The sequence below is a fragment of the Rhinolophus ferrumequinum genome, chromosome 21, assembly GCF_004115265.2.
Source record: "Rhinolophus ferrumequinum isolate MPI-CBG mRhiFer1 chromosome 21, mRhiFer1_v1.p, whole genome shotgun sequence".
Lineage (NCBI taxonomy): Eukaryota > Metazoa > Chordata > Mammalia > Chiroptera > Rhinolophidae > Rhinolophus > Rhinolophus ferrumequinum.
Genome location: NC_046304.1, coordinates 55,452,448 through 55,477,983, shown reverse-complemented (window position 1 = coordinate 55,477,983; position 25,536 = coordinate 55,452,448). Strand labels below are relative to the sequence as shown.

The following is a 25,536-nucleotide window of genomic DNA, read 5'->3' as shown; positions in this document are numbered from 1 at the left end:
TCGCTCATAGCAGATTCCATTTGCACAGACGAAGCTCAGGAGGTACAGTTGGGGAAGGAGGGGGCTGCAGCCCCGACTGGCCTCATCCTGCTTCCCAAACGCCAGCTTTGTCCCTCAGATCCCTGTTCGGAAGACCTCCCAAGGAAGCGAGAGAGGGTCCCATCACCGGTGCCCAGACACGGTATAACCAGGTGCAAACTTCCTTACTGTTAATCTCAGTGATGGGCCGACGGCTGTTTTCTTTTTATTTTTTACTTTTCTGGCTTTTCGAACTTTGCTTTCATGGCAGGTTTTTCATGGGTTGTTTGAAATTACAAAGTCCTAGTTTTAAAATTCTCTGTCTCCCTGTCCCTTCTCTGCTCTGGTCAGCCTGGCCCAGGAACCCCCAGCCTCTCGGCTGCCCGAGCTGTCCTAGCGCCTGACGCTGCCCCTGCCCACCTCTCACCCAGTCTGGGGGCTTCTGCACAGCTGAGCCCACCTGGAACATTCCACATTCTCCACGTGGCTCCCTGGAGGGGCAGCAGGTGACGGCACAGGAAGAAAACCAGGGCTGGGGAGAAATTTTATACCACACTCCCCCGGGCACTCCTCATGCTCAGACGTCCTGTGTCACCAGTTATGGGACCTCACTCTCCTACCTGGGTCACCGGGAGTGGAGCGGGGGCGTGTGTCTCCAGGCTGGGCTGGAGGATTGGGGGAGGGGCATCTGACGAACACCTCTGTATGCCAACAGACCCTCACACCAGCCGAGGTGGCCCCAAGAGGAAAGATGGAGACAGAGGGGACCCCACCAACAGCATCCCTAGAGCCCCCCACTGGCCTGGGTCCTGATCAGGTCACAGTGTATCCCCAGCCCTACTCCAGGACTCCTTCTCAGCCCTGAATTTGGCAGAAGCAGAACAGTGGCCGCTGCACCACATTTTCTGGGTCACCTTGGCCTCTCCAACTTTTACTGAAGGCTGGAGGTGCCACCTTCAGGCTCTGAGCTGCCCGGAGCTCCCTGGCACCCATGGACAATGGGCCCATGACAAGGCTGTGGTTGGCGGAGGGCTCACTGTCCACCTCCCCACTGACCCTGGCCCGGAATGGGGTGACCAGCACAGGAGCATGAGATGTGGGGTGTCCGGCCCACCTCTTGAGGCCCCACCACATCTCGGTGAACAGGTCTCAGCCGTGCATACCTGTCCCCAGCCCAGCACAGCCGCTCGGCCCTGACCCTCTCCATCCCAACGAGGAGCCAGCTCTCGGTCCTGTTAAGTGTTCCATGGCGCAGGCATTAGGCTCACAAACCGCCCGCGAGGGGGTTCCAGCTTCTCCCAGAGACTCCCCAACCTGATGTCTTCATCTTCCACCCGGGGGGGCGAGGACCCTGGGGTTGCTGACGGCTCTCAGCTCAGGGCCTCAGGACAATGACCAAAGCCGCACTGTCACACACAGCGCCCTTTCCATCCAGCTCTGGGAACGCCAGGGTCTCGAGAGGGTCACTCCCAGCCAAGGTCGCCCACAGCGGCCTGCGGCCCAGCAAGTGTCTGCTCAAAAGCTCCAGGGAGTTTGTTTCAATTGCTCTGATTTTCTTTTCATTTTTTTCATGAGGCTGTTGAAAGCCCACACTTGGACCTTAAATGTGGCCCCAAAGCTGCCATCCTGACAAACACCAAGAGCCAGCCATGCTACCAGACGGGCTTCCCAAGCCTCAGGCAGAATCCCCTTCTCTCAGTCCCCGAGTCCCCCGAGTCCTCGGGTCTCAGTCCCCGAGATGCCAGCGTTCCCTGGGGCTGCACTACCTGCACCCGCACAGCTTCAGGCCCAGGCCTCTCACTGCGCACCGCTGGCTCTCCCGCGCCTGCCTCCGTCTCCTGCCTCCCTCGTCCACTCTCAAGGACCCCTGTGATGATGATGACGGCCACCGATGATCCAACAGTCCCCCATCTGATTGGCAGCTCTCACTCCCCTTGCTATGAAGGGTCATATATTCACAGGTCCCACGGTCAGGATGAGGACATCTTTGGGGGCCATAATTCTGCCACCCACAGTGGGTACAGGCCCTGATCAGCTGACAGACAAGACGTGGACCACGTCCACGGAAACATGGCCACCATGCTGGAATCACACCACCACACACTGTGAGCAGGGGCCCCATCTCACCCTCCCAGGGCCAAGCACTTGCTTTCTTAGGCAGACTTTGTGTGAGTCACTCGTGCACTGCCCACCCTTCTCCAGGCACTGCAGGCTCATTTGCGCCTCCCAAACACCAGTCCTGACCTCCTCACCCCCCAGCAAGGCCTGGCTCAAATTGCACCTCTGCCCCCACCCTGTCCCCTCACGCCAGTATGATCACATGCAGAGGGCAGGGTCCCCGTGCAGGAGCGTGAGGACAGCCCCACGGGAGACTCTGACTCAAAGACCCCAATTCTTCCCCAGCAAAGCAGCAAAGCTCCCAGGGCTGACAGGGCATGTGGGCTGGGAGCCCTCACCTGGAGGCCCACCAGAGCCCAGGACAGGGACACCCATACTCAGCAGTCTTCAGGTTGCCCTGGGTCCCAATTGGCCACAGGGGTGGGTGTGGTCACTGGCCAGACCCCAGCTGAGCATGTGGGCCCCCACACCTGTGGTGTATCCCATCTCCAGGCAGGTATCAGAATGTGGAAACAAGCCCCAGGGTGTGAAGAGAGGCCCCCCCAAGGGCCCGCTCGCTCAGGGATCCATGGTGTGGGGGCTTCCCCGCCAACAGATGTGGAAGGGCAGGAGTCTGGCCTGAGAGCAGGCTGAGGTGTCTAGTGGCCCAGACGCCCACGTGAGACTCTGGGCAGAGAGCACACACAGAGGGGCTGTGTCCCTCGGAAATGGTGACCCTGCCACCCCTCCCCAACACTGAGCAGCCTGGGCCGGCTCTACTAGGCACTGAGCTCACGGGCCATGGAGAACACCCACCTACCTGCAGGGCTGGTCCCTCGATGGCCGGTGCCCAGGGAGGGCCAAGGCAGACACTTCTTCACCTGTGTGGGGAGCCCTGCTCTCCCTGCAGACGCCCACCAAGAAGCCTCCACCTCCAGGCGGGCTGCTGCCCACGATGCTTCCTAAAAAGCTTAACCTCACCTGGAGTGAGTGCTGTTGTCCAGCTCTGACGTCAGCACGCCAGGTGCCAGCAGATCCCCCATCCCTGCACTGATGTCAGAGGAATACCAGCCCGAAACCGAAACCTGACATTCTGGTTCTGCAGCCTCTGCTGCCCTGGGGGCCTTTCACTCAGGGCCTCCTGGGTGCCAGTCAACAGGGTGGAGGCAGCAGAAAACAGCAAAGCAGAAACCGAGGAGGAGGTCAGCCCTCCCCACTGGGAGCCAGCTGCGCCCTCCTGTCCTCCCAGCACAAAGCATCACAATTACTAGCCCCAGTAGGACGGGTACCTCACCAACCAGCTGCTTCAGGTCAAGGTCCTGCTTGTCATGCAGGTGTTGAGCACCTGCTTTGTTGTGACCCGCAGGAGCTCCCAGACCTGTGCCAGAGCACACCTGAGCCAGAGCACACCTGAGCCAGGATTCACCTGAGTCAGCACACACCTGAGCCGGCACACAACACCTGCCGTGGCCACACGATGTACCTGAGTGTTCGGTGCAGCTGGCATGATGCTCACAGACCAGCGTGGGCCTCTCGCAGGTCACCTTTCGGTCTCAGCACCTGCTTGGGAGAAATCACCTGAGTCATAGATGACAGACTCGGGTCTGCTTACTTGACACCTGAGTGTCCCCCCAAATTAAATTCATATCTGCCTGGAACTGTGAATGTGAACTTATCTGGAAACAGGTCTTTGCAGAGGCAGTCAAGTTGAGGTCATTGGGGGAATTTGGACACAGGACACACAGAGGGAAGAGGGCCGTGACCACGGTGGCGGAGACTGCCTGGGGGTGCCGAGGATTGTTGGCAGCCCCCAGGAGCCGGAAGAGGCAGGAGGACCGAACCTGGAGCCTCGGAGCGAGCGTGGCCCTGCGACGCCTGGAATGCAAGCCTCCATGGCATCAGAGAACAAATGTCTTCTCGAAGCCCCTGATTTGTGCTCATTTGTGACGGCCGCCACGGGACACTAACTCAGCCTTGAGAATATGGGGTCACTGAGTCCGGTGCAGACCAGCCCTGGGTGTCCAGAGATGTGCTGTGGGCTCAGGCATTTGGGAGAAGCTGGGGTCAAGGGGCGGATGGTGCTGACAGGAAAGAGGAGGGTGCACCGGTTGTGGCCTTTCCTGGAGCACAGGGGGACCTGCACCTTTCCAGGTGGCCCCATGTGGAAGGGCCTGAACGCCAGGGCTGTTGGGGCCCCCTCCACATGCTGACCCCAGGAGCAGCCCTGTGGACGCCCCATCAGGGGCTGGTGGTCTTTATTCCCTGGAAAGAGACAGCCTGCAGCCCCAAACAAGTGCCACATTCTTTAAAAAGCAGAAACAAAATGAAAAAAACCTAAGTATTTGGCTCCATAAATTTGCATGGTAAGAAACAGCTTTGAACTACACCCAAGCTCTGCACAAAGCCTCGGGCCCTGCCCTTCACCCCTGACCCCGGCAAGTGCAATGACCTCTGACGCTTCTGAAAAACAGCGAGAAATGGCGCACGGAGGCGTTTTAAGACACGGGAGTGCTTCCTTTGGACATTTCTTTTTTAAAAAAAAATATAATAACTTAGTTTGCATTTTACAGCATTTCTAATCAGTCAGGGTGTCCTTGGCAGGGACCCCAAGCCGTCCTACTCGGTGGTCCCCCGTCCCGCGGTCACTCCACACCCATCTCGCAGGGGTTCAGCCCCCTCTCCTCCGCGTCCCTGTACAGCCTTCGGAAGTCCTCGAAGCGCGGGGCGCAGCCAAGCCGCGCCTCCCCAAAGTGCATGTGGCCGGCGAAGAGGAACTCGCCGCGCCCGGGCCTCACACCGCACTCCAGCAGAGTGGTGATGCGGCCCCGCCAGCCGCCCCCGGGCGCTGGGCGGAACACGCTGCTCTTCTGCCGGTAGAGCCGGCTCACCTGCAGGTGGATGGCCGACTCCTGCCGCTCTGGGTCGTGGGTGACGGCCTGGATGGCGCCTCGAACGACTAGGGAGGGAAGGGAACCGGTCAGCGAGGTCAGCAGGGGAGCGACGGTAACGGCGCGCGTCCTGGCAGCAGACAGGCGTGCGAACCGGAGCTGCCCCTGAACTCTGCACTGCAGAACCTCTCATTAAAAAGCACAATTCATGCGCACAAGGCTGTCGGGACTGGTCGGGGCAGAGACATGTTTCCACCAGGGGTCAGCCACACAAGCCGGAGGACACAGAAGAGGTGACCACAAGGGGCATCAGCTTCGCAAGTTAGAGCAACACCAACCCGCGAGCACAGCGGATGCACAGGGTCTGGACCAAGAGGGGAGACGGCAGCGCAGAGAGCAGAAGGAAGCCCGCACCACGCCCGACCTGTCACCGCCCGCTACCCCAGGGCTCCAAGTTCCGCCGGCCAGCCCCACGGCAGCAACTCTGGCCGGTGCCTCCATCCTTCACCTGGAGCATATCTGCGCCAATGTCACAGCAGGCGGCTGAGTCCCTGACCTCAGCCTGGGCCCCACCAGGGCCTCTAGCTCCCACTGCTGGACTTCCATGGGACCCCGCGGAGGGTGGGCTCTGAGGTGAGGCTTCCTAGGCGGTGACCGCATGTGCAAACGGGAAAAGCCCCGCAGTCACCTTAAATACGAGTTCCCTTAGACCTTCTCCCTGCCGTGGGTACAGACAGGTCCCTTCCCTTGGGCTGGGGTCACTCTGGTGCACGGCCCTGCGACAGCACGGAGGGGCCACCAAGCCCAGTGTCGGCAGCAGTCTCCTATCCCACCCCGAGAGTTTAGTTCAAGGCCCAGAAGGTTCTTCGAGGCCCAGGTGGGGCTCCTTCCCCACGTCCCCGACTTGGGAACCACGAGCACTCACCGAAGTCGCTGGTGCAGACCGCCAGGAGCACCTCCGTGTCGCTGCAAGGGCGGCAGGGGGCTGTGAGAAGAGAACAGGGTAGAGCTGAGTCACGCATGACCGCGGATGCGTGGGCAAACCCCGCCCAAGGCGCGTGCGCAAGCATGGAGCCCGCCCACGGCGCGTGCGCGGGCACAGACCCCGCCCAGGGGATGGCTCAGCCAGCCTCCGCTACGTGACGCCTGACGCCCGGCCGCACGTGTCCAGCTAAGGCTCGGGAGAGACAACACTTGGTTGGGGGACTGAGTCCAGGGGATCCCGGGCCCACCCGGCAGCACAGGCCAGGCGTGCACCCCGAGTGAGAGCGGGTTCTGTGCTCCTCCCCACTATGCTCGTTAGTGCAGCTGTGCCAACAACGAGCAACCACTGAACTCATGGAGATCACTCTTCGGGGCCGGCCTGCAAACCGGCCTGAGCTGAGCAAAGAAGCCGCGCCCCTTACCACCAGCCCATCCCGGAGCCACCTGGCACACACTCTGACCTCTATGTCCACACGCCAAAATGCCAGGGCCGCCCACTCACACATCGCCTGCCACCTCAATTCCACAGGGGTATCAAGGCACTGCCTAGAAAGACCAACCAGAACAGAACTCGAAAGTCATCAGTGACCAGAGAGGGAAGGGACCCTGGTAAGACCACTGGGCCCTCATTAAACTAATGGATCCTGGTAAGACCACTGGAGGGCCACTGGAGTGGCAAGTTTGCGTTGGAGAAACAGCACGGCCGTTGCTCCAGACCCACCTGGCCTTTGGACCAGGTGATTGCCTCTAAACCACCTTTCTTTCGCAGCAAGCGGGGTTCATAGACTCCCTCTGAGACCACCCCCGCAACCCTCCAACCAAACCGCACCTCACACAAACAACTCCTCCCCCAGCCCTTCACCCTCCAGCCAGAGAAAGGCCTGGTGGAAACAGAAACCAGGGGCTCCGGCCACTCCCCCAGGAGCCATGTGCTCCTATACTCCGGGTGGATTTGGGAAAATACAACTTTATCCTGTGACTCTTATATTGCACATTTCAAGGCCTCCTCCTCACCTGTTTCGAGTTTCTAGGCTTTAGCACAAATTCTCCTAACTCAATAGAAACCTTACGTATGAAATCTCATGGAGACAGGCCTCCCCTGGGCCCTTTCATGTTCTAAAAGCCCCAATGCAGTGTCCCTCACTGGGCCTGGACGCAGCTATTGCTATCAGCACACATGGCCGGCTACCCTCAAAGCTCCTGAACTGGGCTGAGCTGTCACCTACCCAGGAGCTGCCCAGACCACCGTGAGCAGCAGTGACGCGGGGGCCTTGGGAGGGAGGGGAGCCAGAGGATGCCGAGCCACCTCCCAGGCCGGGACGTGTGTGGGCCGTGTGGCCCCACACGCAGGTCTGCACAGGTGACCAGGGCAGCACAGGGTGTCTGGTGGCCCTGAGTGTCTAGAGCCCTGTGCTGTCATCCTGCCCCGGGCAGGGTGGATGCCGCAACACTGTGCAGCTCAGCACCGCCTGACTCACCGGCCCGCCCAGCGCCTGGGATGCGACCAGGTTACCAGGAAGTGGAGTGGCGGCAGGCAGGACCAGCAGCTGGCTGTGGCTGAGGCCCGTGCGGCCACTCACTGCAGCAGGTGCCTCCCCTCCCAGCTCCGAGTCCCTCGCACGCGGCCCACCTGTGGCCTTTGCTCACGTGGGTGGACCCCATCCTCAAGGCCTCTCTTAAAACGAGGGTCGCTAACTGGGGGGTCCCCCATTCCTCTCACCCACTGGGGACCTGCTGCCCACTCTGGGCCTGATAGAGGCCACCGCACGGTGAGCGTGATGACAAAAGGGGCACACAACACTGCCCGCCTGTGAGGGGCTCGTGCAACACTTAGAGGCGGTATTTTATTCAGGCCTGTGTGTGAGGGGCGGGGTACAGAGGCATGTCTTCCCATCTTGGCCGGCCCCCGTCAGTGCCCACAGGCTCAGAGGCTGAAGCCTGGGGTCCCTCTACAGGTGGGGTTAGCCCCAGCAGCTGTCCCACCAAGAAGGCACGTCAGTGAGTGAACCAAGCCCACAGTGACCACAGCCCACCTTCAGGGTCCCCTCATGGAGCAGCCCCGGGGCCCTCGGGGGTCCAGGCCTTCAGTGTGCCAAGTGCAGGTGCGGGGGAGGTGAGTGTCCGCACCAGGTCGGCAGAAGCAAGCCAGGTTCCGAGCCAGCTGTCAGGCCAGGAAGCAGCACCCAGAGGCCCAGCCACACACCAGTGAAGGGACCCTAGGCCTGGGCGTGTCAGACCCAGACTAGAGCTGTGCCCCCTGCGAATGTCGAGTGTCGTGGGCCCTGGGACCTCGGCTGACAGCTGAGGAGAGAGGTGGCCTGGGGACCTCAGCAGCCTGCAGATCCCCCCACGGAGGCCTCACAGAACCGACACTGTTGACAGCTGAGCTAATAAAGCCCCACTCTGAGCTGTGGCTCTTACAGTCTGCGCTTTACAAAGCACAGGGCACCTTGTGGAAAATCCGGCCCGTGGCCGCCAAGAGAAGCAATCTGGAAACAATTATTAATCGGTCGGGCTCATAAAGGCTGTGGAATGCGCTGGTTTCAGACACATCGAGTCTCATTTCCTTATGGGGAAGACAGGGAGGGGGCAGCCCACGGGCCAGTTGGAATTCTGGCCCTGGTTCTGGGAGAGGGGAGGGCTGGGTGTGGACGTCCCAGGAAGATTACTCTGGAATGTGCATAAAATGAGCCGAATGAAGAAGAAAATAACAGGGTCAGGGACGCTGGCCAGGGGCTACCACAGGGGCCTGGATGAGCACAGCAGGTGCAGGCAGGAGGGAGCAAAGGGAGAGCGGCTCCCCGTCAGGCCCTCAGCATGGGGCAGGGGGTGCAGATGGTCAGACGCTGGACTGCGGGTGGGAATGCCCACGTCAGGGTGCCCGTGTGGACGCACACAATTTCCAAAGACAACCGTGCATGAGGACACCCGCCTGGGACAGCTGGTGACAGGTGGTAGATGCAGTTTTAAGGGGAAGTGAAGAGAAGGGAGGAGCAAGGCTGGAACGCTCCGGGGTGGCTGAGACCACGCTGGCGCTGCCGGTTAGGGTTCTCCCATGGTCACAACAACGTCCACGCGCCCAGAACTCCAGGCCCCAGATGACCTGCCGGCCTGGGCAGCTGCCACCAGCATCTCCTCCTCTCCTGCTGCCCTCCCTTCCTCCCTCTTCCTGGTGAGGAAACCGGTGGAGGCCACACCCTTCCACCCCAAAAGTCGGAGCTGGGTAAGATGAAAAAACTTACACAATAATTAAAGTGGCCGGAGAAGCCACTGTGCAGGAAATAAACCATCCTCGGAAAAAAAAAATCTCTCCTTTTCTGTTTCCAGGAAATAATGAGGTTTCTTTCCACTTCTGAACTTTGCTGCTCCCCCCGATGGCCATCAAGGCCACCCCCAAACTTGGAGATGCCTGAGAGGGCTCCCCAGCAAGGCACTCGGTACCCACTAGGCAACCGCCAGGGATCATTTGTCCCTGCTCATCAAACAGAGCGATTTTTAAAGGGGACGAGGTGATGAAGCCCATCAGAAACTGTGGGACCCCAGACTGCCCCCCCACCACAGGTGCCCCGCAAACCTGCGTCCTTCTGTCTCTTCCAGCCATGGATCTAAAATGCGGCTGTCCTCCCCATTTTCCTGCCCACCGGGGTCATGCTGGGTGGGCATCGCATGGAGCCCCAGCACCAAACCCTAGAGCGTGGCTGTGGCCAAGCTGGTGAACCTCTGCTACTCGGCCCCCCAAGTTGTGAAAGAACAGAGGGGAATCCGGGGCCCACTGGGCTACCCCAGGCAAAGTGAGGAGATGGGGTCTGCCTCTGCACCCTAGTACCAGACGGAGCGACCTCCCCACCCTCCCTTGCTGGCCACCCCCACACATCCCCCAGCCCAGTGGGTGATGGGGAGTCCTGGTGGTGCCCATCCCAAGTGTGCTGGGACCCCAGGTGGACAGCCCGAGAGCCCCACCAGGTTCCACCGCCAGACCTCAGCACCTGTTCCAGGCGTGGCCTGGAGCCCCCTGCATCTGTTAGTGGCACCTGCTGCACCCCCGCCTTTTGTGTCCTGCCAGGTATCTTCAGTGCCTATGGAAGGAGTGCCCATGTTACTCTGGTGCCCTGGCAAGGCCCATGGAGGAGGTGGGGGCACGGGGTGGCAGTTCCCCCCTCCTGCTGTGTGGTAGCCAAATGCAGAGACCCCGGGACTGGGGTCATCTCCCACCACCCGTCCTGTCTGCACCTGTCAGGAGTGTGGCCTGGCACTCTGTTCTTGGCTATCGGTGTCTCGGTTCATCAAGGAAGCTGATTATGCAACACAGTGGACACGAGGCCAACGCACTTACTGCAAACACCCCCGGGGGGGCCCTGCACCTCCACGGGCGAGGCTCACACACTCCCCTCGTCCAGGACTCCACCCGCCGAGCCTCCTTGCTCTCACCAACTAGGACGTGCGACTCACGGTGGGGAGAAGGCCGGGCCACCTCCCCAGCAGGAAGGCGCACCGTTGCCAGGCCCAGAGGTGTGTGCTCACCTCTGAGTCCTGGCACCAGAGTGCAGCTTCACCGAAGTTTCCACATCGGCAGCCAGGCCCAGAGCAGGAGACCTGGGAGCCCGCTGCCATCTGAGAGCCTGCCTGGCCCGGGGACATCACTGCGGCCAGATGGCCAGTGCCGACATTCCACATTACATTCCCATGCCTTCGGCATTAAGGGCTTAGGGGCCCAAGCCCTGATGAAAGGAGAACACCCGGGCAGAAGGGACACCGGCCTCCCCAGGCCCCTGCGGTCCCTCATCTCCCTCAGGAGGGGAGGTACTGGGCCACTGGGAGGGCTGGCACCTGTGCCCATTTCTGGTCCCAGCTCCCAAAGCCCTGGGCACCTGAGTCACCATCTCAACTTCCGACAGTCGCTGCATGTCTGAGCTGCCCCAGGTCCGGGCCACGGGGCCCACAGACACACCCCACCGTCTGTGGGGTGCCATTCTCTGAGGGCCCCAGATTTAAGCAGATACCCTAGGGCCGAGCAGGCCCTAGGGAGTAACAAGGGGACCCCCAGCACTTCCCTCACGAAAGTCCTGGCCACGCCCGCCAGCTCAATGTCCAGCCACGGCCACGTGGCCCATGTGGGGTCCTAAGAGGTGTCTGGGGTGGGTGGTGAGCAAATGCGGTCACCAGATGACCCACCCCCATCAGGTGGGGCCTCCTGCCTGTACCCCACAGGCCTCTACCAACCCACTCACTGCCCCCGCCTGGGAATATGGGCTTGGGGTCCCCAGAGGAGGCGAGAAACTGGGCGCTATAAGCACCACCGTGGATTCTCCACCAGAAACTACCGCCTGTGCAATGGGGCATCTAGGTATCCAGATGCGCACCTGTAAGGCTCACAGGGCGAGGGAGGACGACGCTCAAGCCAGGAGAGAACGAGTGAGCAACGGGCCACCGTCCTGAAGACCAACAAACATTCTCATCTGTAAAAGGACCCTAACATGGGCTCCACTCAGCTCCGGGGGATTTGGTGGCTGGGACTTTCCAGATTTTGTTTTTGTTTCACGTTTACCTCTATTGCCCACAGATCAAGGCTGGGGTCCCCTCTCCCAAATCTCCTACCCACTGTCCCCACTGGTGATCAGGTTTTACTCAGGTCCTGGGAGGTCCTCAGGCGTCACATTGTGGGGGTCCCACCGGGGCAGTCATGCTGGGGGTGGGGTCCTGCAGGGGGGAGTCACAGTGGGGGGTCGGGTTCTGCAGGGGGAGGTGGAAAGGTGGGGGCAGGCATACTGGGGGGTGGGGGCCACTCCAACAGTTCTATGCTGAGGCTCTCTAACAGACCAGTTTAGTTTGAGAGAGACTGAAAGTTTTGAAAACTGATCTGAGCCAAGAACACAGAACAATTGATGTAGATTCATATTCAGGAGGAAACTCTACTTTCCAAATCCTACCAGGTCTGGTTTCCCCCAATCAAATATTTTATTCATGAAAATGTGGCGATTATACTATTCTTGGGGATGACCCACCCCTCAAAGCAGGTGTTTCCACCTTGGCACTGCTAACAGCGGGACCAAGTCATTACCGTGTGGGATACCCTATGCTGACACAGGACCAGGTCACTGTCCATGTTGGGGCACCCTATGCACTGGGGGGTGTTAACAGCATCCCTGCCTGGCCCAGCATGCATGCCGTAGCCCTCCCTGCACCCACCATCACCCCAGCTGGTCACCAAGGGAACAGCCATCCTGGAGCCTGCACCCAGGACAACCCAACCTCCCCGCCCCCAAGGCATCTTGGTCCTGACTGGCTCCAGAACTGACTGGGAACTGACCCAGACGTTGCAACAGGAGCCCTGCGGCCCCACCCTACACATTCGGACACTGCGATGTCATCTCTGCCTCAGAGCAAGGGTGGAACATGGGCTGGGTGTCCCTAAAGGGCGCTTGCTTGAGGGACAAGGGGCGAGACCTGCCTGTGTGGGAGCTCTTGGGACCAAGGGTGCGTCCTCAATCTCAGCCCACAGAACCTTCCAGAGACCAGCGCTGCCACCACACAGAGCCCTGCAACGCTGTCTGCTCGCCTCCAAAGATAACGGAATGCCAATCTAAAGCCCTTACCAGCGTCACCTGTGCACACACAGGTGCCTTGGCCCCCAAGAGACCCCCCCACCTTCCCAGATCATCACAGTCCCGTCAGGGGAGGGGCTGCAACAGAGGGGCTCCTGGCACGTTGCTGGTGTCTGCACTCCACACTGGCAGAGGCCCTACCGACACCCACCCACAAAATATCTCCAGACATGGGACTGGGCCCAGGATTCCAGACGTTACAGCTCTGCACCTGGGACGTGGGTCAGCCTCAGGCCCCACTCACAACGTGACGTTCCAGGGGCTGCAGCCGGGCCAGAAACACCTGGCCAGTGGGTGTGGCAGGAGCAGTGCTGGGCAGAGTAAATGGCAACAGCACCCACTTCAAACTAGAGACATAACTGGTCCGTGGAGACAAGCATGTTGGAGCAAGGACCGTGACCTGTCCCGGCTCTACTCTGCCCTGTGGCCATTCTCGGGGACACTTGTTACCCTCTGCAAACACACTTCCTGGGAGATAACACTGGTTCACAAAGTCCAAAACACCCAGAACACTAAGGGACACCACACGTGCGACACCCACACCACCACACGGCGGCCCCCCAGGAGGGGACCACCGTCCCCCTCGCCAGGCCCTCCAGGTCTGCAGGGCACACCTGAGGAGCGTATTCAGAGGCTGTGCTGAGGAGGGCTGGAGAAAATCAGAGAAGCCTGGCACATGAGCAGGACACAGAGGCAGGACGGCTGAGGACGGGGAGCCTGCCCCTGCTCCCCCTGCCACCTCCCCCTCCCATCCCCCCCCCCCGGCACCCCCTCACCTGACAGAGCGTGCAGGTCTGAGCCGGCCCGCCGGCCACTCAGCTCATACTGGAAGCCGGTGGTCCTCCTGCTGATGTCGTGCTGTGGCGTGGCCTCCACGAACAGGCCGGCCTGCTCGAAGCCGAAGCACCGCACCTGGCCGGGCCCGTGGTCCCCGTCCCGCACCAGCAGTTTCAGCTCTCCAGTTTTTTCCAAATAAATATTGGCCCCTGAGGAGTCCTTGAGGGGCTTGATGCACAAGGTGAGGTGGCGGGAGGCCGTGTAGGTGTTGGGCCGCAGGTTGACGATGAGAGCCCCGGTCGGGTACATCCACTCCACGGCGCCTGAGGAGCAGCGCAGGTACACCTGCTCCACCTCCTTCCTGTGGGCCTCGTGCGTCAGCCCGCTGTGGAGGGGACACAGTCAGCCAGGGCCCCACCTGTATGCACCGCCGGGGAGGGGCTCCCTGCGCGAGTCTGGCGCCCGAGCACCCCCTCCCCCACGGTAGGCCCTGCAGCCTCCAGCTGCCCCCCACCCAGTTCCTTCCCACGCGCCTGCTCCAGAGTCATGGTGAGACGAGGCTCTAATGAGTGCAGGTGGCATCTGGCTCCCAGGCCCTCTTGACACCTAGACACTGGCTCAGTGCCTGCTGGCCTTTGCGTCCTCAGCATCAGATGTCCCTGCCCTGGGGGTTTCCCCTGACTCAGGGAGGTGATGGGTGCAGTGGAGGTGAGAACCAAGGAAAGGATGGGTCTTCCAAACCACAACCAAGGAAACACCCGCAGGACTTAGGCGGCAAACCAAGTTCCATATGGCCAAGCGAGGGCTGGGAAATGACGGCAGGTTCCCACTGAGCATGAAGGATGCAGCCTCTGGTTGCAGCCGGGATGGGGCAGCAGGCACGTGTGATAGACAGCCCTGTCCAGGGAGTAGCTGAGGAACCAATCGGGAATGCTTGCGATTTGGGGGGCTAGAGGTTATAGCTGAGTTTTCTTTCAGTGCCTCCCCGTTAGGCATCAGTGTTTGTTTTCCTTAAGGTAATGATTTGATTGCTTTTCATTCATCTGCAAACCTGAAGACCCTGCATTACTGATCATATTCTCTACAACAAACTCAAAATGTCATCAAAGCAAGATCCAAAAGTAAGGTCAAGGTCCTCTCCAGGGGACAGACACGGGGAGCATGTTCAGAAAAGCCAAAGGTGAGCAGACACCTCATCTTCCCAAGGGGTGTTTCTAGGGAACCAAGTTCATCGCGTTCCTCACCAATGCTCCATAGGACAAAATGAGGTGTGCTGCACTCCTGGCGAGACAAGTCTTGCGTGAAGTCATTACGTTATGTTTTCAAGAAACTGAAACTATCCAAAATGATAACTCAAAAACTTAATGTAAATGTCAGCCTGTGCTAACAGTTGCGTCATAACCACCGAGCAGCCCTGGCACTCAACCAGTGGCTTCAGCTCAGGGTTTTATTACATGAAATTCGGTTCTGATCAGATCTCAGACAGGTTCACCCGCATTCTTAGGATTTTTATGTGGAATAAACAATGCTTCACTCAGAGCCCTGGCCTGAGTGCTACCAGAAACCCTTTCTGCAGAGAAAACACAGACCATATGGTTTGCATTTACTGTTGGTGACTCACGCTCTGGGCCCCGAAAAAAACCTCACTTCTCCTACAACGGCCAGCTGCAGCTGAGGCTGCACAGTCATCCGCCGCCCACATCAGAGGGAGGTGTCAGGGAGGAGAACACATCCTCACCCCACTCCCCACTCCACAACCCCCGGGGTCCTGAGCAGCCAGCCCAGCCTCAGACGCCTACCCGGGCCGCACACAAGGAACAGACTTACAAATGACAGTCAAATAAAACTCACACACGATCCTCTGGCACAGACGTGGGGAGGGCAGACTGCAGTGCAGCATGAAAACATTAGACTGAATGGTGAGTGGTTGCTACACAGCATCAGAATCAGCTCTGCTCTCATGCGGCCAAAACAAACTCTACCAGTGTCCCTCCTCTCCAGGCTCCAGCCTCAAGGGGCAGCTGGACACTTGCCCCAGCCCAGGCCAACCCGTTCTCTCGCCCACAAAAACCATCCTGTTCAAGGCTTCACTTCCCTCTCCGTGGGGGAGGGGCCCTTGGGGTGGAGGGAGTGGAGAAGCCACGGCAGAGGCTGTGGGTGCCCTCACGGAGCCACCTTAATCTGAACAGTGGAGGGGGCAGTCGGGAGGTCCAGCCTCCACCCACATCTTGGGCAGGGGCAGAGGAAACCCTCGTGGGGACAGGTGGCCAGCGCACGGCTGCCCAGGGGGAAGTGAACCTACGTCTGGGGCCTGCCGTCCCCCAGCCTGCACAGAAGACCACATATAACTTATGGGGTGCACCGGGCTCCATTTATTCCTAAGTCACTCAACTGAAAGAGGAGTAGGAACCAAGGAAGGTGGATATGTGAGAAGTAAGGCACGAGGTACTTCTCCTCTAACTAACGGCTTCCCTGCCACAGGGGGGCTCGTCTTTCTCACATTCCCCTAAGACAGCAAAGTGAGCAGGAGTCCAGCCAGGCACCCAACACAGGAGTGCTCCCAGGAGCCCCGCAACGCGTGACCTGCAGGGCCCCCCATTTATACAAACACACACTAAGTCCAGCAGAACCAGCGGCCCCTCCGCCTGGGACCTGCTCGCTGGGTCTCTGAATGAGGTCAAGGGCTCCCGGCTGTCGGGACGTCTCTCACCTCTAAGGTTCCAGCAAACCCGAAAAACACTGCTATTTATGCAAAATGCTGGAGGTGCAAAAAGGCCGCACATCTGTCCTGGTCATTGGGGATGGCGTGTTACAGTTTTCACAGGACATGCAGATGACATGCTAACCAGGCAACACAATACGGTGACTGTTTTCTGATGTTGAGATGAAGCCACAGCAAGCGGAGGGAACTGGTTCTGCTCAGCCTGAGGAAACTCAGAAGATTGACTTAAACTGAAATAATGCATGTTTCTTACAAAAGATTAGGCAAGTGTCACTCCCCAGATGGACAGACCTGTGGAGCAGCTTTATGGAAAAGGTGGCAAATTCTAAGTTGACATGGGACTGACTTTCTGAAGGGGTCAGTGACAAAAGAGCCCATCACTCACACGACAGCCTGGCTCAAAACTGGAGTCACCAGAAGGAAACTATGGCCGCCTGTCTACTGAAGTCAGGAAGCGCTTCAGATGAAGGGCCAGGCCTACAGCTGCACTGGCTGGACTTTCCTTTCATCGCCCCACCTAGCAGGGGGATAGCCCAGGTGCGAGGCACCTGCAGCGCCCTGCCCTGAGCAGTCCACCTGTATGACCACTGCCCAAGAAAGACAGGGTGCTGTCCTGCCCTACACAAGGGCCAGTGGCTTCGAAACTGCTTGGAAACAGCCAGAAGCACAACTCAGCCTGTCAGCTGAGTGGCCAGTGTCCTAAGGAGCAACTCCCTCCCTATCAGGGGGTCAGAATCCAGCCGCTCACCCTGCCCTGCGCTGTCTTTAGACTCAGAAAAGTGAGCAGCACAGCAGCACAGGCCCTGAGGGCACTGATAACTGGGGGCCATGCTGCAGGAATGTGGCCTGCCGGCTCCCCTCCAGCGCCCGCCCACAGCTCCAACGGCTCTGCCTGCTAGGCCTTCTGGCTGAGCAAGCAGAGGACAGCTATGGGGAGTCCTAGACAGGGGTACATTAGCAGTGATGGAGGGAGAAGGGCCAGGTAAGTGTCCCTGCTCCTCCAGGTAGACAGGAGGCAGCACAGGAATGGGAAGGTGTAGGGTCTCCTCTTCTCCCTGCAAACACCGGCTGGGTCCAGGAGCTGGCTGGCCACCGACCAGCCCTCACTCACAGCCAATCTGGGGTCACCCCTCCAACCACAGTCGTCTGAGAACCTGGAGAGGCTGTCAGCTCCTCCTCTGGAAACTCAGGCTCATAGAGTGGAAGGGACTGTGTTTGTTTCTGGTCTGCTGAAGCAGGACACCCCAAGGCCTCAGTTTGGGGTACACTGATACATGCAGCAGAGGCTACAAAACAGAGAGTTAATTACTAGCATGGGGGAAAGGGCAGCCCCACGCAGCAGAGTGTGTCAGAGTCAGAGGCTCCCAGCCAGCTCCGCGCTGGCGCCAGCGTTCTCCAGGCCAGCCCTCCCCCAGAGCTACGATCTGCCCCTCCTGGTCCTCCATCCCTGCTCTGCTGTGAGCAGAATTTCTGCTGCAGGGAGGGAGGGTGCTGGGGGGGCGGGGGGAGGGCTTTGCTCTAGGAGGGCTAGGAACAGGGAGAAGGGAGTGGGGTGATCTCCAGTGTCCACAGAGAACAGGTCCGCAAGCGCTGCGATGACCTGTGGCTGCCCTGCTGACGCAGAGCCCAGTGCACTGGCACCACCCCAACCTTCTCGGAAAACCATCTTCACTCAAAATAACCCAGTGACCCCACCCCCATGAGGTGTCTGCAGCTGGGTCTTCCCATCAGACAGGGCCAGGGGCTTGTCTGGGGGCCCTGCTCCATGGGGACACCCCGACACCCGGACCCAAGGACAGCGCAGCTCACAGCGTGTTCAGAGGAGATGCACGTCTCCCCGGACAAACTCCTGAATGGGCAATTTCCGCAGCACAGGGTTGGCTTCTCCAACCGCGAGCTGCCTGAGGGGCCGAGGGCGCCCCCGGGGACGGCGGTTTCTCATCCTGAGTGGCTGTGCCCCCAGGCACCCCACCCGCACACACTTGTGACTTCACTCCTTTCTGCTAGTCACACTTCAGTTTTTAAAAGTCCTTGGCTGCCACAGCAGAGGGGTGTGAAGGGGGGTCGCCCAGCCCAGCGCGCGCGCTGCCAAGGGCGGCCTGACCTTCACTGGGCGGGGGCGGGGGTTCGGGGGCTCGGCCAGGCCCGCAACCCGCCCCGCGCACGGGTCTCTGCCTGCACAGACGTGGTCAGCATTGCCCTCGGCACGAGGGCCCGCTCAGTCCACCGAAGCCGCCGCCCCCTCCCGCGGATCCAACCGTCCCTTCCCGCCCGGCTGTGGGCGCAGGCCCGGCTCCTCCCGGCCCTGGGAAAGGCCGATAAGGGTCGGAGGACCGACCTCCGCTCGCGGGCTCGGCGGCCAAGGCGCTCGGGGACCCGAGTGAGGACCGGCGCGGCAGGGCGCGGGGCGAGAGGGCTGCCCAGCCGGGACTGACCCGCAGCGCTGCAGGCGCGCCTCCCCCGGGCGTCGTCCGGGCCAGGGACCTTTTGTTCTAGCACCCGGGCGGAGGCGGCGGAGACGGCACTCGGTCGGAGAGGGGACCCCCAAGCCCCGCACACTCTGCCCGAGGGAGGGGAGCGAGGGGAGGGGCGCGGACTCACCTTCCCTTCCAGCTGCACAGGTCGCTCGAGTACTGCGCGCCCGCGCCTCCTAGCAGCACCGCCAACAGCATGGCCAGCGGCGGGCCGGGGCCTGGGACGCGCGGTCGTGCCCACCGCCGCCCCGCGCGCCCCCCGGCCGCCCGCGCCGCGCCCCGCATGCTCTGGCTCCCTCTCGGCGCCGGCCACGCGTGCGCGCCCACCGAGCAGACCCGCAATCCGCGCGGCTGGGCAGGCCGGGCTCGGAGTCCGGGTGGGTCACGTCGCGCGACCCCCGAGCACCAGGCGCGGCTGCCCACCCATCACGGCGGCTGGAGCCGAGGGGACCTCCGTGCCTGCCGCTGCCGCCTGGGCTCTGAAGTCGGCGAGTCAGCCGCCCGGGTCCCGGCTCAGCTGGGGGGCGGTGCCCGCCGGAGTCTCCGCCCCGCCGGCCGCCCCACACCGGAACCCCGCCCAGCGCGCCGCGCAGGGCTCCGCACCCGGGCGGGACGCGCGTCGGGGGCACAGAGCGCCCGAGGCGCGTGGCCGGGGGGCGGGACGGTTGGGACGCCACGGAGAGGAGGGGGCGGGGGGAGGACGGGGCGGCAGCGCGCCGATGGCCTGTACGACGCGGGGGCGGGGTAGAAACCCGAGACCCAAGTGTGTGCAGACCCGTGCCAAACGCCCGGCCAGCTGCGGTCCCGCAGTGCTGGTGCCGTGGCCCCGCCGTGTAGGATGCGCCCGGAATGGCCCCTGGGCTGTGGCGGGGCGCCCACACTTGCCAGTTTTATGTGACCAACCTGAGCCCATCAGGGACGTTCCTGGCACCCAACCCTTCGCAGAATTTGAGTCCGCTTTGTCGAAGTTCATCGTCCATGCTGTCCCGGGGCCCATGGGGAAGGGGGGCCAGCTGTGGCTGGAGATGTGGCTGAATCACTGCCAACTGCGCCCGCTCCGGAGCACCGACTCCACAGAAAGGCTCTGGGTTTGCAGCCCCTGTGCAGCACCACTCTGCGCTGCCCGCTGGCCCCCACTGTCCGCACTCAGTTGGTCTAGTACCTGCTTCACCAAACTTGCACGTCCTTCTTCGTGGGGGAAGTGGGGATCGTCCTGAGCCTTGTAGGATTTTAGCAGAGCCTGACCTCAATACCCTAGAAGTCAGTAGCATTCCCACCCCCACCCCTCAGGTTGATAATTCTGACTGCCTCTGGATATTGCTAAATGCCCCCAGGTGCGAAATCTCCCGAGCCCCAGCTTGGTGAGTACAGCCTGGCGAGAGCCCCTTCTTTCACCAGGCGGTCACTGAGGCCACCACCATGCGCCTGCCGTCCAGTGGGGGCGACAGTGGGGACACAAGCAGCCCTGCCCCCTCCCCAGGAAAGTGTCCTCCTCTGGCTTGGGAGGCTTGGGGGCAGGATGCCAGGGGCGTGCGCCCATCTTGGGGGGGCCTCCAAGGGTTCTGGAAGGGTGGGGAGGTTCACAGAGGCAGACTTTTCTGCTTCCTCAGACTGTGGTGCTGGTCTGAGCTCCACAGCCTCCGATAGAATCAAATGGGGAAGAAACTGGCCCGTGTTTGCATTTCTTTTCCAGCCAAGAAACATTTCAGGAGGAATTCCAAGTGACCGGTGGGGGAAGGGAGTGACTTCCTGCCCCCGCTGAATGTATATTGCACCCTGTCCTTTCTCTGGTTAGAAGTTTGGAGTCTAATTGGTTGGAGTGATCACACTGGAGGGGGCGGGGGTGGACAAAGCAGCTGGGACAGGAAGACCCTGGCCTCAGGTGATGACAGGTAAAGGATCTGTTTAGAGTGACCCTGGAACTGAGCAGGTCAACCCACCCAGCCAAAGCCAGGGATGACCCTGCTTAGTCACAGTGATGTCACCCTGAGACCCAAAGTCAGCCTGGAGGTTGGAGGACCCCATGTGGGTCCTCACAAGGGCTCCAGGGCATGCTGCACCCCGCCCCATACCTCAGTATCCCCTTTGCTGCAGGTCCCAGAGTGCAGATGTGCTTTGAGAAATGGGCAAAGTGACCGCACTGCCCAGGCCGCTGTGGAGAGGAGCCTGCTGGTCCAGAGTCTGGAAGCTGCAACTGCCTGTGTCCCTGCTAACCCTGCACATAACTGCGTGTCACCCAGGGCGCTGCACATGGCCCGTGTGTCTCCAAAGGCCCTGTGGCTTCACATGGAGGAGGGTGGGGCAGCTGTAGGACCCCCCCCTCCTGGTTATACAGGCAGAGATTGAGTGCAACTGGCCTGAATTACTGGCTCAGGATTTCAACAGGGGATCTTGAGGGTACCACACAAAGTGAAACAAGGACAAAAACCATATGATTTCACTCATACGTAGGATACAAAACAAAAAAGTGCCAAATGAACAAAACAAACTCATAGATACAGACCAGGGAATGGTGGTTACCAGAGGGCAAGGGGGTGGGGGTTGAACTGGGTAAAGGGGTCAAATATGTGGTGACAGAAATTAACTAGACTTTTGGTGGTGAGCACGCAAGAGTATACAGATATCAAATTATAATGTTGTACACCTGAAATATATATAATGTTACCCCAATATATTTAATTTAAAAAACACCTAGTGACCACCAGACCAAAGGAGAGAGACTGTCTCTGGGGACGACACAAATTGGTTCCCATCCCAGGCTCAGGGTTCTGTGACCAAGCCACCTGAGCCCAGGTCTGCTTCCCTAAAGCTAAGACAACTCAACGGTGCACACGGGACATGCATTTGTCAAAACCCATGAACAGATGACAGGCGTGCACCTGGTGCCTTTAGCTAATAACATATCAATATTGGCTCGTGATGGTCATAAATGTACACGTTAATGCAAACTGTGACTGCTGGGGATCTAGGAGGGGAAAGAGGGAGTGCACACGGCAACTCGTATTCTGCTCAGTTTCTCTGTAAACCCAAAAACTCAACTCCATACATCGAAAAGTGAAAGCTCAGGTAATCATGCTCGCCTGGCAGTGTTCTTGGAAGAATCCAACAGGATGCAGGGCCTGGCCTTGCCACTCACAGACCTGTCTCTGCCATGGACCCTCCCTTCTGGAGATACAGGTACCTCTGGATTCCTGCAGGGTCTCTGGAGCAGGAATTTCCAGCTTTCCCTGCTGACAAGCTGCAGCGACAGGGTGTGGCCACAGTGGCAGAACTGGTTCCCCCAGCGTCACTGTCCCCCACCCCAAGGTTTCTGCTGCAGACACTGAGGGCCACCTGGCACCTTTGCAAAGCAGGCAAGGTGGGGCTGCCCACCCCTCTTGGCCCTGCAAAGCCACCTGCAAACGAAACATCCCTGTAGATGGGGTTCCTGGTGCCATGGTGCCCATGCCGCTCTTGGGGGGCATGTCACGTTGGGGGCTGGGGGACACAGGAAGAGGTGGGTCATGGCTGTCTGAGCATGCCCAGTGACCACCTGAGACAAAGAAACCCCGTTAGGATCCATTATGAACCAAAAGGGTCCTTGCCAGTCATGACTGTGGGCCCCCCAGGCATGAAAGAAGCTGGGGTATGTTAGTCACTTCCCAGTTAAAACCAGGGAAGGGGCCACAGCGGTGCCCCACCCCCACCTTAGTGGGAAAGGAGCTGGGCAACTTGGCATCCAAGCAAAACGTGGGTGCCTCCCTATGAGCATGGTCCCCCACTTGCTGGGCTGCTGTTGAGAAGTGGAGTTTGAGACCAGAACCCGTCCAGGCCTCTCATGCAGGGACCCTCCTCCACATGCCCTGTGTCATGCAGGGTCTCTGGTCCCGCTCCCCACACAAGAAGGCAGGACATGGGGAGGCCAAAAAGGAACACCCACGGAGCCATAGATAGGGGGTTCATACCACTACATTCTCGCCTACAGCTGGGTTGGACACACAGGAAGCAGGAGCCACACGATCCGTAATCCACCGTCCACCTCTCTGCCAACCAACCAACCTGCTGGCATAGCCACAGCAGTTATATTAGTGGCTAATTGGCTAACTGGCTATAGCTGATGGCCATTCAGCCACAGCTGATGGCCATCTACTACCTGAACCAGCACCTTTCCACGTGAGGCAAGAGCCTGGAACTGCTCTCTGGGACTCTGTCCCCACACCCTGTGAGGTGAGTCCACAGAGCGACAGCGATGCAGGCCCTGCCCACCCTGTGGGTCCACACCACAGCACGTGGGGGCGGCTGTGGCCCCAACTTTCACTTAGAAAAGGCTCACCAGACACTACTGCCCCTAACCTGGCCAGCCTGAGAAGGCAGCAGGTGGACAGACAGGGGGCGACCCCCAAGGCCCCCATCTCGCCTGGGGGCGCCCCTTCCTCAGGGAGTCCCCCCCCAGCCCAGGGCAGCAGCAGTGGTCTCCTGGGTGATCACCCACGGTTACACCTGGACAGTACCTCCGGGCTCCCGGGTGTGCGCCTGGCCTGCGTGTTTTTACACTTTGAACTGCAGGCACCATGTTTAACTTTCTCTAGGTACTTCTCTGTAACTGCAGCAGGGACCCATCGCCAGAGGCTCGGGACTGCTGGGGCTCAGAGCCCTTTCTCAGCCTTTGAATGGTGATGCCTGCAGGCCGTGTGGGTGGTGCGTGCGTGGGTGGTGCGTGCACGGCTTGACATGGCCCCGCCCTGCTCTAGTTCTGGGCTCTAGGTCAGGGTCTGTTTCTGAGTCTGTTTCCTGCAAAGTGGGCGGGGTCTCGAGTCTTGGGGCCTGCGAGGCTCCTGACGTCACCACATAGCCTCACACAGTGGGCGTGATGCGCCTTGGGGCTTCCGGGTGCCGTCCCAGCCCTGGAGCCCTGACGTGGGGGGGGGTCACCGGGCTCCCCACAGCATGAGCTCTTTGAGCCACTGTCATGCCAGACCACTGTCAACGGGTGTTTTCTGCCCAGTGCTGAGGTGTTCACATGCACACTGGAGGTCACTGTGGCATTCAAATAGCCAGTCACCTGAACCAGTCCGTTGAAGAATCATCTTCCTTTCAGAACCTGACATTTCCAGAAAAACTTCACAAATTTTTCTTAAACGCGTCCAGGAAATTTTCTCCTGGACTTTGAAAACACTTCAGAAGGTTTGCCAGTCGCGCTTTTCACGTTGCCCCTCTGTCCCTGACGTGAAAACACCCGCTCAGCCCTGGCCTCCAGGGTCATTTCTGCCCCACACTTTTCCCCGAGGTCATTTCTGTTGACCTTCTCATAGCGACGTAATTATTGTAATCGTGGTCCAATGATGTGGCACCAGCAAACGCTTGTAACCTAACATTTAGCAACTGCAGGCAGCAGCCTGTAATTACACTATGTGATGGCTGAACACTGCTGGCCGCCTCCACCTGAACGCCTCCCGAACCCAAGGTGTGGCACGTTTGGCTGTCTGTACATCAGAGAAGAGTGGGCAGCCGGCTGGGGTAGGAGCTGAGGGGCTCCCGCCAGTGGGCCAGGGCCACGTGCTGGTGTGGGCATGGTGTGGCACTAGCCGGTGGCTAGCAGTGAAGGACAGGTCCCGTGGTGGGTGGTATGACCACCCCTGCACTGTCCACTGTGGTTTGCAGCGGCCACTTTGGGCATCTGGGCCTCGGCAGCGTCTCACTCTGCCTGACTGTGAACAGGCCACGGCCCCAGGCTGGTGAACTGTCGGGACCCACAGACACCACACCAGCAGGAATTTCTCACATTCTCTGGACACAGCACCCCACCAAGAAGGCGGGGCACTGGGCCCTGGAAAAGCCGGGCTACCCCAGCCTGCACTGCAGGGACCTGGGTGATGAGTGGTCTGATGGCTCCCGCTCTGCCCTGAGTGACGGTGGCCCTCTGCACCCCAGGCCCACATCTTCTGAGCCAGGCATGGATCATCCTGACCTGAGCGGAGAGCCAACCCTCATCCTGGGTGAGCAGCATCCCAGGTAGAGAGACAGACCAGGCAGCCCTGGACTTCCAGCTGGGCTGGGTCTTAGCTAGATGACCACACATGACAGGTAGCCCTCATCAGCTGAGTATGTGCCGCCCACAGTCTGACACCATCCCCCTTGCCGGGCTCTGACCCCATGCCTCTCTCCCCAGGACCCCCAGCAAGTGCATGGTGCAGGTACCCACCACCCTGCGGCTGCACACAGCCTGTCACGGAGGTTTCCTACGCTGGGCTGGGACCAGGGTGGTGATATCCGGAGGACAAGGTCCTGGCTGCCAGAGGTGGCGGGCTAGGGGCCAGGCCCACAGACCCCACTTGTAGGCAAAGGTACTGGCCTCACCCTCCCCCAGGCTCATTGCTCCCAAGGGGTGCTCCCCCTGAGCCCTGTGGGCATTTCCCATCTCCTGTGGGTGCTCCCCCCGAGCCCTGTGGGCGCTCCCCGTCCCCTGTGGGCACTCCCCGATCCCTGAGGGTGCTCCCCGTCCCCTGGATGCTCCCCGTCACCTGGGTGCTCTCCTGTAGGACACTGATTTGTATCCACCTGTGCATTTGGAAAAGAGGCTGCCTGGAAGGTCGGGCGCAGTGCACCCAGCACCCCGCACCCTCCCATTCACCAGCTGTTGGCATTGGCATGTCTGTGGGTGTTTTGTATGTTCCCATGTGTACATTTGCCACTGGACCATTTGAAAGTTGCAGAGGTCATGACCCTGTGTCCCTGAATACTTGAGGAGGAGTCCCCAGCTGCTAGGCGACATATGACGCTATTGTGGTACCATCAGCACTACCACGGAGCCTCCCAAGGAGACCAGATCCCTCAGTACAGTGAGGTCCACGTTTGCGTTTTCTCGGTTGGCCCCAAAACATCACGTATAAGGAACACAGCCCCCACTGGGGCTGGGCCACACGAAACCTTTCTCGGCACCAACCCGGCCCAGACCTCTGGGGGCTCACTGGTGGGCACCACAGCCAAGTGCTAGA

General features: G+C 60.1%; 1 protein-coding gene across 2 annotated transcripts; it reads right to left on the bottom strand.

The window, feature by feature from the left end:
* Window positions 1-4,614: 4,614 nt before the first annotated feature.
* Window positions 4,615-19,056, bottom strand: METRNL (meteorin like, glial cell differentiation regulator). 2 transcript variants are annotated; one of them, XM_033091702.1, is made up of 5 exons: window positions 18,830-19,055; window positions 18,690-18,789; window positions 13,366-13,751; window positions 5,929-5,988; window positions 4,617-5,071 (listed from the first exon to the last, which is right to left on the bottom strand). In XM_033091702.1, the coding sequence occupies exons 2-5, from the start codon at window positions 18,758-18,760 to the stop codon at window positions 4,758-4,760; spliced, it is 831 nt and encodes a 276-aa protein (XP_032947593.1). In that variant the 5' UTR covers window positions 18,761-18,789; window positions 18,830-19,055; the 3' UTR covers window positions 4,617-4,757. The 2 variants fall into 2 exon arrangements, with proteins under 2 accessions (XP_032947592.1, XP_032947593.1); XM_033091701.1 differs by having other exon boundaries at window positions 4,615-5,071; window positions 18,690-19,056.
* Between the last annotated feature and the right edge of the window lie 6,480 nt (window positions 19,057-25,536).

What these genes read in the sequence shown, in the direction of transcription:
- METRNL (XM_033091701.1), bottom strand. Translation starts at nt 18,847, where the DNA reads ATGCGGGGCGCGGCGCGGGCGGCCGGGGGGCGCGCGGGGCGGCGGTGG. An exon ending in CTGTGCAGCTGGAAGGGAAG is followed by an intron (nt 13,752 to 18,689) that starts GTGAGTCCGCGC and finishes TCCCCTCCACAG; the next exon opens with CGGGCTGACGCACGAGGCCC. An exon ending in AGACCTGCACGCTCTGTCAG is followed by an intron (nt 5,989 to 13,365) that starts GTGAGGGGGTGC and finishes CTCTTCTCACAG; the next exon opens with CCCCCTGCCGCCCTTGCAGC.